Source organism: Podarcis raffonei, chromosome 7, assembly GCF_027172205.1.
Source record: "Podarcis raffonei isolate rPodRaf1 chromosome 7, rPodRaf1.pri, whole genome shotgun sequence".
Lineage (NCBI taxonomy): Eukaryota > Metazoa > Chordata > Lepidosauria > Squamata > Lacertidae > Podarcis > Podarcis raffonei.
Window position 1 is genome coordinate 91,137,683 of NC_070608.1, and position 10,953 is coordinate 91,148,635.

The 10,953-nt window shown below is 43.8% G+C and overlaps 2 protein-coding genes across 3 annotated transcripts; one reads left to right on the forward strand and one right to left on the reverse strand.

Annotated features, from left to right (window-relative positions):
* The first annotated feature begins 213 nt into the window (after positions 1-213).
* FASTKD3 (FAST kinase domains 3) lies at positions 214-6,180 on the forward strand. 2 transcript variants are annotated; one of them, XM_053397538.1, is made up of 6 exons: positions 214-1,713; positions 2,120-2,205; positions 2,571-2,745; positions 3,673-3,742; positions 4,165-4,279; positions 5,527-6,180. In XM_053397538.1, the coding sequence occupies exons 1-6, from the start codon at positions 273-275 to the stop codon at positions 5,623-5,625; spliced, it is 1,986 nt and encodes a 661-aa protein (XP_053253513.1). In that variant the 5' UTR covers positions 214-272; the 3' UTR covers positions 5,626-6,180. The 2 variants fall into 2 exon arrangements, with proteins under 2 accessions (XP_053253513.1, XP_053253514.1); XM_053397539.1 differs by lacking the exon at positions 5,527-6,180 and having other exon boundaries at positions 4,170-4,277.
* Positions 6,181-7,832: 1,652 nt separating this feature from the next.
* On the reverse strand, positions 7,833-10,953 carry CFAP90 (cilia and flagella associated protein 90). The gene is made up of 3 exons (XM_053397540.1): positions 10,677-10,953; positions 9,280-9,396; positions 7,833-8,463 (listed from the first exon to the last, which is right to left on the reverse strand). Exons 1-3 carry the CDS (start codon positions 10,860-10,862, stop codon positions 8,284-8,286), a joined length of 483 nt encoding a protein of 160 aa, XP_053253515.1. The 5' UTR covers positions 10,863-10,953; the 3' UTR covers positions 7,833-8,283.

A 10,953-nucleotide genomic window follows, 5' to 3' on the forward strand; every position in this document is an offset into this window, starting at 1 on the left:
GTGATTCTCCATGAATATGGAAATTTGAGGTTATTAAGACACTTGATTCATTGGACAGTACCGTGTTATGTACTTAGTCTCCCCTTCTGTAGAGCTATGGGATGGACACAGTCCTCATTGTGCCATCTCTTGACCTTTCTTTTCATGCTGTTTTTTAAAAAATAAATAATAATAATAAAAGCTCTCGAAGGCTAACCAGGATATCTCTATAGTGACACTGACTTTTAGTTGTTGTTTTTCTTTCAGGGAGAAATGTTCAAAGCAGACCTGAAATGGCTTCCATGAATTTTAGATGTATCCAGGCATCTATTTCTAGAATGCAAGCATGTAGGCAGCTACTAACTCGAGGCACAGCCTTGAACCATTTTGGCCAGCAAATTAGGCAGTTCAGGTTATGTCCCCATGGTTCTTCAACATTGCGAACAGTGTGTTCAGTCTGTGGTTTTCAGTGCATGGCTTGTAGAAACTACCATATGGAACTGGGAAATCACCCCGGCTATGTTACGGGAATGGTGCAACTCCATGGAGAAGCTGGTAACAGTGTAAAATCTGGCAGCACGTGGACAGATGAACAGGTGTTTTTGAAGAAGTTGAACTGTTTCTGTTCATACAAAGACATTTTCAGATTTGTAAGCACATTGGAAAGTTTATCTGACACCATGGTGGCAGCTGTCCTTCAGCGGTTGTGTGATGTTCAACTGGAGGACAGTATGCTGAATAATCCAGAAGAGGTGATGGAGGATGAAGTCTTCAGGTCACTTTGCTTCCAACTGGAACAAGAATCACGAAGCCTGTCTGAATCTGGTCTTGTAAATTCACTAAATGCTTTGATAAAATTACGTGTGGATCCCTGGAGTACTTTGATGGTTCGTTTGGTGTCAGAGAGCCAAGAACGCCTTGATAAAGGCCAGATGACTATTAGAAATCTGTGTGTTCTTGGAGAATCCTTGTTCAATCTAGAGGGTCCAAGTTGTGCTATTCTGGAACAAATTATGGACCAAGTTCAAAGTACAAACCTGGAGGACTGGAAGGCTGATGAAATGGCTATGGTCTACAAAATGCTGCAGCTGGGTGTCGGGGAGAGAGGAAAGTACCAAGCCCTATTAAACAAAATGAGCAATTTAACTGTAACTCGGGTTCCTCAGTTCAGCCCCGAAATGACAAGTACAGTGTTAAATGCTCTGGTGGTTCTTGATCAAACCCAAGCCATTCCTCTAGTGATAAAGCTTTGCAAGCATTCAGTACGGCACGTCCCATATTTGACTGACAATGAGCTAGAAAAGGTACTGGAGGCTTTCATTCATTTTGGACACAACGACCAGTTCTTCACTGAAGCTCTAGAAAGACATGTTGCCAAATACGCCTTCACCATGCATCCCTGTGCAGTTTCCAAAGTCATGCAGTTCTGCAGCAGGAAGCGCATCCTTTCTAAAAGCATCTTCAATGCAGTGGCAGAAAGTTTCATCTACAATGCTGACAACTTCACCACTGCTCAAATCGCTGAGCAGATTATTCCATTTGGGAAACTCAACTATTTGCCTCCGTGTGCTCCTTCTCTTTTCCAAAAGCTTGAAAGGATACTCAGCACTCGATCGGCCCAGTTTCAGCCCCATGTATTCTTGAGCCTTCTTCATGCATGCACCCTAGTTGAACGCTATCCCCTGAATTTCCTGGCAAAAGTCTTTAGTCCCTATTTTCTGCAGCAGTTGCAAGGTAAGTATATAGCTTGTCTAGGGATGTGGATGTTCAGAAATGTCACCTCAAATAAATGACATGCCCCTGGTAACATTGTTAACTCACATGGGCTAGTAATGGAAGTTGTGAATTCGCATTGGAGAACAGGAGTGGGTCTTGGAGAGACCTTGGGAAATTACATCTGCAGTAGGATTGAAGTGGGGCAGGAGCTCGGGGGCAGCCTCCCAGTATTTTGTTAATTGTACAGCAGAGTTGGTAGCAAATCTTACTTTACACTCCCCTTGGTGACTCTAGTAGCTTTCCTGTGAAATGAAAGCTTAGGAAATAGCTTTAAGCAGCTGTTTCTTAGCCCCCCCTTTTTTTAAAAAAAGGAAAATAAATTGTGTAACCATCTTTCTCGATGCCTCTGATTCTTTTATCCCAGCTGAAGGACCTGGTTTGAAGAAGTCTGTTCTTTCTCAGTTGACCCAGCTATTTCTAACAGTTACACTGGAGTGTCCTTCCTACGAGGTATGAGAATATGCTATTCCTTTTTGTGCATGTTTTGATCCTGCACATGTTTATTCAGAATAGGCAACAGTGTTGCATAATAAAATGAGCAGCCTTAAGTAATGATGCTAATTAGTAACTGTCAATAGCAGCAGTCATACTGAATTTTGCTGGTAGCTTAGTGTTCCGTGCGTAGCCCGTTGGGCTTTCAGTTCAGCAGAGTACCTATATAAGGACCTTCCAAAAAAAGACTGCAAATAACTTGTTCTGTGCCACCAAGTGTTCCCTTGCAACCCATTCCTGTCCTTGTACCAAACTGCTTGCATATTTATTAGTATTTCTACCTGCAGGAAGAAACTGCTTATTTTCCTCTCCTGTCTTAATAGGGTCCCCAACTCCGTCCCAAGTACATTGTCAAGTCCTTTCTCACGCCAGATCGTTCAATGGAGTCCTTGGTAGACAGTCACCTCTACAGCAGAGTAAAGGCTGGCCTCACTGACCTCTTGGGGGCCCGGATATATTTTGCCTCTCACGTGTTGACACCATACTGCTATACTCTGGGTAGGGAAGCTGTTGCTAATGCGTGTCTTGCTGAATGCAAATGTTAATGGTCACAGCCCCATAATTATGAAAATTTCTGTTTCAGTGTGTAAAGTAATGCTGCATTCATCTTCAACAGACCTGTACTTTGCATGAATGAATGCAGTAACAAACAAACAAAACAAAACAAAACAAAACAAAAAAACCCTTCACAAAGTTATAGATGATCCCTGACATGATTGCTTCTCCTAAATAGTAGAGTTACTTGCCAAATGCCTCCTTGCTCAGCATATTATTGCAGGAAATTCCCATGGTTGTGTGTGTCAGTATCCGGTTGACTGCCAGATACTATACTATTCTGCAGAAGGAAAAGCGGTCCTTACCATCATAGAAATCCTCTTTTGACCCATCCACCCCCCACCCGCCATTCACATGCAGACTAAATGAGTTGGAAATAGGATGTAGACGATACTTTTAACCTCTTGCTACCTTTAATACTTAATGTTTTTCTATTATGAGAGATGGTTTTCTTTTAACAGATCTCATACTTTGCATTCATATCAAGTGTAGATAAGAAGCAGAAAGGCCCACATATGCTTTCCACATTCCAGATGGTAAAGAAGAATAATGCTCAAGTATTTTGGGTGGTTTTGCCCAAACAAAAAGAGGCACAACATATATAGTATATGCTATAGAACAGGCATGTCCAACTTTCAAGAGACTGAGATCTACTCCCACTATTAAAACAACTGGCAGTGATCTACCAAAATTGTAGAGCTTTTTTTAGGAAGTCAAAATTGTTGGGCCTTTTTTCCCTTTCCTTTTTCTTTTTTTGAGTCGGGGGGGGGGGCAGGGCAGCAATCTACCACAGAGCCCTCGCAATCTACCAGTTGACCATCCCTGCTATAGAAACATAGTAACTTTTTTCTTGCTCCTTCCTCGCACCAGATATCGAGATTAAACTCAATGATGAAGGATTTGTACTACCAGCTAATAGACATGAAGAGGCATACCAAAGGTAAGCAAGATGCTAAACATAAACAGAGTAGTGCAAGTGGTGTACAATTTTCTGTTCTTTCAATTTGTGTCTTTGCTTGTTGCTTCCCTGGGGCTGCATCCCACGAGACTCCAGAAACATTTCAGTTAAACAATTGCACTGAGAGACAGACCACTTTCAAAGAACTTGGCAAGGTGTGCTCCTCCTGTGGGATCTTCCCCTGGGGTCGAGGTACTTCACAAGATTCTGTGGTTCAAATGCTAAGAGCAATATGACATCCCACTGCAGGGAAATGGCAGCCACATTGCACCATGGAGGTTTTGTCAGGTATTTGTATTACCCAAGACGTGTAATATCCTAAAAAACAACAACTATGCAGGATGTCATAAAAGTTTGATTCAAATGCGATAAATATTTAATCTTATTTTGTGTTTGATTGGCAGAATAGCTCTCTGCATTGATGATCAAAGAAGATTTTGCACAAACAGTCACAATCTTCTTGGAAAAGAGGCCATTAAGCAAAGGCACCTACAGCTAGCTGGTTACGAAGTTGTGCAGGTAAATACTTGAAGCAGTTGGGGTGAATCAAATGGTTGCTGTTCAAAGTGGAATGGAAAATTGTAGCCGGGGCAAGGTAGTGTGAACAGCAGGTAGCACTGGAAATCCATATTGCTGCCTCAGACTCTCTCTTGAAGCTTGGGCTCTTAAGAGCTGATACCTACCCCCATTGAATGCTTAATCTGGGCCTGGAAAATGTCAACAATTGCAGGCCAGGGGTTAATATCCTATTCCTGGGCAAGTTGCTGAAGAGAGTGGCAGCTGGCAAATGCTAGGATACTTCTGGAGGAAGCTGGGGGTTTTGTTTTGTTTTTGGGGTTTTTTTAACCATTTTGATTTGGCTTCAGAACTGGCTTTGGCACAGAGAAACTGCCTTGGTCATAACGAGATGACCTTTCCCAAGAAAGAGAAGGGCAGGGGAGCGTGGTTCTGTTGGATTCCTCAGACCTCTCAGCGGCTTTCAGTACTGTTGACAATGGCATCCTTCTTAACAGTCTGACTGAGCTGAGTGTTGAAGGCACTGCTTAGGACTGGTCCTGCTTTTATTTGGAGGAGCAGTTCCAGAGGGTGGGGCTGTTGGAGCACCGCTTGACACTATGGCAGCTTTGCTTGGGGTCCCCACAAGGTTCCACACTCTGCTCCAGGCTGTGGAACATCTACATGAAGCAGATGGAAGAGGTCATCCAGAGATTTGGCGTCAAGTGTCACCAATATACAGGTGACACCCAACTTTTTCTCTTTGTCGCTGACTTGAGGCAAGGCTATGGGCATCCTGAAACAATTCATGGTCACAGTAATGGACTAGATTGGGGTTAATAAATGGAAACTCATTCCAGATGAGGCAGAGGTACTGTTATTGGGTGGTTCACTCCCCACAGGTGAATGGGATTGCTAGGAGAATTCTACCCTAGGTGTATATAATTCTTCCCAAAGATGGAATAGATCTATAAAAGTAGTTTCCAAACTTCTCCTGCCCCCCATGAACCACTTGAAGATCACTCAGCAGACCACTCAATGTTTTTTCTGCCTGTTGTATCAGTTGTGTTGTGCTATAGTGGCTGTGGACTGATTTTTAATTAAATTGTTATTGCTCTTTTTATTTCTTATATCAAAAACTATAGGATACAATACATAAGAAAAAATAAGCAACAGACCAATTCCTCTAATTTCACAGAAAAAAAATTATCTGAGTTTGCTTCCTGAAAAATGCTTTCAGTAATACATTCTTCCTTCCTTTTAACTTTCAGATTCCATTTTTTGAATTTGAGTCACTGAAGACCAGAAGTGATATAGTGGAATACCTGCACAAGAAAATTTTTTCTAACTCTTATAGGCTGAGCTGGTGATTGAAATAGAATCCAAATGATGCTGACAGATCTATGAAGATTGGTTTATTATTATTATTTTAAATTTGGGACTTGGTAAGCTACTGTGATTTAAAAAAAACTGAATCTTGTTTTCTGGGCCAGTCATTGAGTTATCGAATTGTAGAGCTGGAAGAAACCCCAAGGGTCATCTAGGCCTTCCCCCTGCAATACCGGAATCTCAGCTAAAGCATCCATGACAGATCCAACCTCTGCTTAAAAACCTTCAAGAAAGTAGAGTCCACCACCTCCTGAGGGAGACCGTTCCACTGTGGAACAGCTCAGTCCTCTAACAATACATAAAGAGAATGTGCCAAAAGGCTGGTAAAATACAACTAAATTTATTTTTAGTGTGACTGTATTCATCCCAAATAAAACTGGGAAAAAATATTTTGTTACACTCCCCCCCCCCCGGCCCAAAACAAATTGCCACAGGAAATGCCAAGAGATTCGTTATTTTCAGGCTATTGACTCTTCACGGATGCCTGAATTTGTGAGCTGAACTAGCAGTGACATTAAAGTGATGTTTAATGTTAATAGCTAGCAGGAGAGGCTGTTTTACTAAGGGATCACAGGGAGGTGTGTTAGTTATTTCTTCCCCACTGCAATTCTGATGAAGACTAACACAAGCTGCTATATTGGTGCTAATGGAAACTCCCCTTCTAGGGCTAATTCCACCATTTGGACTATACAGGGGGGAAAGGATTAAATTCATTCACTGAAAAAACACCCACATTTGCAGTGAAAGTGCTCCAACCTTGTTAGTTTCAGCTCTAAGAAGTCCTTCCCCGTCTTGTTGCAACATCTTATAAGACAGAGCTCCAGAACCATTTTAAAGCAGTTAAAGGAAAACCCATCCCAGACACAACTTCCAGACATTTGCTTGGACCCCTAAGACATTGCCCTTTGGCTTCTGGCCCCTTAAAGTTACAATAATACCTGTGATGGCACTAAAAGAAACATCACTGCCAGTCCAAGTGGCTCGTAAGTTTCTTCCAAATTGCTTCTCACCTCAAGCCATGGTTGTGTCTGCTTGCTTTTTACAGCTACAGGCCAAGAGCTGTAACAATAACAATACTGTATGGAAATAGAGATTTAAATATATATTTGGGGCTGTAAATCTTGATTTGAATAATTCCCTTCTTCAAGCACTAGGGCAGGGATGGCCTGGCACATTTTGAATTCTGAGAAAGTGCCATGGACACCCTTCAAAAAATGGCTGTCATGGAGGAGTGGCATAATAGAAAATTGGGGAGACTTTAGTAATTGCCATCATTCCCACACCTGGATAACCTTCGGCTTACAATGGGAAGTCTGCTATGTCCTGCTGATCCTGAGTGTGGAGACTGCACAATATTGATTCTCTCTCAAACAAACACACAGAGGATGTTGCTGCCTAATTGCAACAGGGAGCATTCCCCAGTACCAGGCAAGTTACATGGTGCCCACACCACATTCACACTCAGGTGCACATAGAACCACCAGGTGATAGAACTGTAGAGTCATCTGGTCCTACCCCCTGCAATGTAGGAATCTCAACAAAGCAGACACATACAGACCGCAGGCACACAGCCATTTGTCTGCCTCTCACACAGACCACAAATGCCTGTGTTCCTTCTCTCAAAAAGCACTTATGCTCCCCCTCCCCTTCTCACTACTCAGGCAGCTCTTCCTCTGGGCACCCACAGGATTTTTCCCCAGACCAGAGTGGGGAAGTAAGTGAGAGGGGTTGGAGCAGGTTAGTTTCTCACAAAAAAATTAATGCTGCTTATATATTTTGCTTCATATCTCAGATTCTAAAATACTATAAGCTTTGCTTAAAAATGAATCTGGGGATTATGGTTCATCCCAGATGCAGCAAAGAAGGCCTTTGCAGGTGCCATAACACCTCTGAATGTGAGGTTGGTGACCCCTGAACTTGGACACAGCTCCAGCCCAAGTTTGGTGGGCTGCCTTTGGCTCTGTGAATCATGATGTGCATACTGTACTGTCAAATAAATGCATATCTTTTCCTAAGCTTTTTTATTTTGCAGATTTATCATTATCTGAGCATTCTGAATGCATGGATGAAGAATTTTGCTTTAGAACTATACTAAGCTGTTAACACTATAAGACATGGTAACGATGAGATATGCAACAAGGTTTTGTTTCCAAGAATGAGGGGAGAAAAGACACATTAAGCAAAAGCATGTTGTCAGCGCCTTCATTTGTGATCTAACATCCATTGATTTGTGAATCAAAGCTCTAACCTGCATATTATTAGCATGTCATAAGAAATGGTTGAGTCTAGTACTCACAGACAAGCACATGGCTGCTTTAGCAAGCAGGATGCACTGAAAAAAGTGAAAACCCCCTTGTCATGGGAGCAACTGCGCCCTCTTCCCCGAATATTGTATTATGAGCTAATGCTCCTTGTAGAATGCTGTTGTGAGCTGCTCGTTGCATAAATGTTGCCATGTTACAGGCACATTCAAGTAAAACATGTCTCACTTAATTTAGCAACCCTGCAAAGAATTCATCAGATGATATGATGCAATATTGGAATTTCCCCAAAATCCCAGTAGCACAGTACAGGAAATAATACAGAAACAAAACCCAGGCACATTAATTCTTCCCTGCTATCAATCACAACAAGTAGCCTTAGGTTGCTTCAATGTTTCTGGATGATTTTTCTATCAAGCAAGCTATTCCGTTTTTCCTGTAGAATTCCGCCTGAACGTGTTTAATGCGCACATGGTCTCGGACCAACTGCTCCACGGGCTTGTCTATGCGTCGCCCATATTCAGAGGAGGACAAGACTGCCATAGGCCTTGCTTTTTCCTGTTAAGAAATGTTAGATGTTATTTCTGAGTATGGCAAGAGGGTGAAACTGGTGCTTAGTGCAGGGCTGCTGCCAAAATGTTCTTTCCTCCGCTCCCTGCCCATCTTGTGGTATCATTCTGTCAGGTGCCTTCCCACTTTTGATCCACATCCAGAGCAAAGGTGGAACAGGGTGGAGGGGGACAGGGTGGGGGTGGAGGGACAGGCCTGTGTCCTCCTAGTGGTGCAGCAATGAAATTGCTAGCACATTTGCAAAGCTAAGCAGGGTCTGGTCTGGTTTAAATTTGGATGGGGGAAACTGCCAAGATTTCTGCATTGCAGAGGGCTGAACTAGATGACCCCGGGAGGCCCTTCCAACTCTTTGGTTCTATAAATGGTGGTGGGTGTTTCATGGGACTGTGCTTTGGGTTTGCATTTGTGTTCTTGGTGCTCCTGGTCGCCCTCCTCTAGGTGCACTTCATTGTCAGTGTCCTTTACTGTCTATAGTCTTTAGTATCATTACTGTTGTTGGTGGGATAGAGGAGCATTCATAAAATTGACACAGCTATGGTCCATGAAGTGGGTTCAGAGTGACCACTAGCTGTTCTTGTCGCCTCCTCAAACCTACACGATACTTAGCATTTGTAAAGCACTTTGCAGCAGGTGTGGCAGCCTGTGGCTCCCTGGCTATTGATGAACTGCCACTCCCACCAGCTCCAGCCGGCATGGCCAGTGGCCAAGGAGGAGGGGAGCTGCAGTTCTCATGACTGGGAGAACAGAAAGATGAGCAAATAGTGATTGCCGTCAAACTGCAGCCCAGATCATCAATTTGGTCACCTCATCATTAATATGAAGTCCTCTGCTTTTGGCGTGTTCTCTGTCACAGCGGTGGAGTTTTTCGTCATAGCCCATGGGTCTTTTAAAGATGCAGTCGTACAGGGAAACAATTCCTGGCTTAAAATAAAGGGGGGAAGAAATGCCATGCCGTTAACTGACAAGACGACACAGGTTACAAAGAATCATACCAATAAAACTGACAGATATAATGAGGTTTGGTTGAGTCTGCTGTGAGCACAATGCCCACATGCGCTTTTCATGACGGCAGCACCACATAGCTTTAACGTTCAGCCCTGATGTTGAAAATCGATCTGGAGCCGAGAACTGCGCATAGATTGGAGCACTGCCTTTGGCTTTGCTACAACTGTCCCACACAGGTCGGGGCAACACGCTTCTTCCCAATTAATGTGTCATGTAATAGGTTAAAGAGCTTTTGTGAAGATGGAGGCCACTGAAGCCTCTCGATAGTGATCTCCTGAGCTGCCCTTCTGTCACAAAGAGGCAGGACACAGAACTCTCCTAAGGGACAGAAAAGCTCAGATCCCAGAGGGGGGACTGTAAACAGAAGGATCTAGGAAAGGAGTAAGAAGAAACAAGAGTCTAAGGAAACAAGAACCAGCAGAATGACTCCAAGGACAAATACAGACTATTGCTTGTGAGGGAGAAAAAGCAGACACATGACCCTCACTTAGGGCTCATGCAGACTTCCACTTCTCCCACCACTTTTCCCCAGGGAAAGCTGAACTTTACCACTGAATCGGAACAAACGGCAGTCAGGTTTTCCAGGGATTGATGTTCCAGGGATTGAACAGTAAAGGGTGGGTTTTCCCAGGGAAAGTGGCAGGACAAACAGAAAACCGCTTGGACCCATGCTTTCTTGGCACAGGACAAGTGGAAGTCTGGACAAGTCGTTTTCCAAATGGGCCAGTCCAGAGCTGGCACCAATGGAAGGTTGTGTGTGTGCAAATATTGAGAAATTACCTGTAGCACAGATACAACTGCTAATAGAGAATTTGCTAGAAGAAGAAGAAGAGGAGGAGGAGTTTGGATTTGATACCCCGCTTTATCACTACCCTAAGGAGTCTCAAAGGGGCTCACAATCTCCTTTCCCTTCCTCCCCCACAACAAACACTCTGTGAGGAGAGTGAGGCTGACAGACTTCAGAGAAGTGTGACAGGCCCAAGTTCATCCAGCACTGCATGTGGAGTCCTCCGCTCTCAACCACTACACACACCGGCTCCCTATTAGCTGCTTTTAGCTGCTTAAAGTTTTGAGTTGCCTTTCACTCTCTCCCCCTCCTTCCCACTTCGTTCCTTCAGTGAAACAGCAGTTCAAAACTGGATTCCTTCCTCATGAGTCCCAAAACTGGACTGCTCCTTCCCCTCTGCTCTACGCACCTTGCTCTCTTGGTGAAAATAGCTGAGTTCAGGGGGATCTTTGCGTCGGGGGGGAACATAGCTGAAGGCTGACTGTGCTGAGAGTGGCAGCTGGTGTTTCCTTATTAGTTGTTCATTGATGCCTCCCAGTTCCTCCAACTCTTCCTCTTCTGTTCCCAGTTCTTCCCCATTTTGGGCTACTTGCATTCCCTACTGAAGCCTAAAAGCTTTGCTGGGAGGCAGGCTGGCTGCCTTCAGGGCTCCAGTGGCCGCTTTTTCTCCAGCCAGCGCCCCCCCC

Bases quoted from the DNA above. Each gene is read 5' to 3' on its own strand.
- FASTKD3 (XM_053397538.1), top strand. From the start codon at position 273: ATGGCTTCCATGAATTTTAGATGTATCCAGGCATCTATTTCTAGAATG. The intron at 1,714-2,119 runs GTAAGTATATAG...CTTTTATCCCAG, and splicing joins TTTTCTGCAGCAGTTGCAAG to CTGAAGGACCTGGTTTGAAG. The intron at 2,746-3,672 runs GTAGGGAAGCTG...TCCTCGCACCAG, and splicing joins ACCATACTGCTATACTCTGG to ATATCGAGATTAAACTCAAT.
- CFAP90 (XM_053397540.1), bottom strand. From the start codon at position 10,862: ATGCAAGTAGCCCAAAATGGGGAAGAACTGGGAACAGAAGAGGAAGAG. The intron at 9,397-10,676 runs GTGCGTAGAGCA...CTTTATTTTAAG, and splicing joins ATTTTCACCAAGAGAGCAAG to CCAGGAATTGTTTCCCTGTA. The intron at 8,464-9,279 runs GTGACCAAATTG...ATTTCTTAACAG, and splicing joins GACTTCATATTAATGATGAG to GAAAAAGCAAGGCCTATGGC.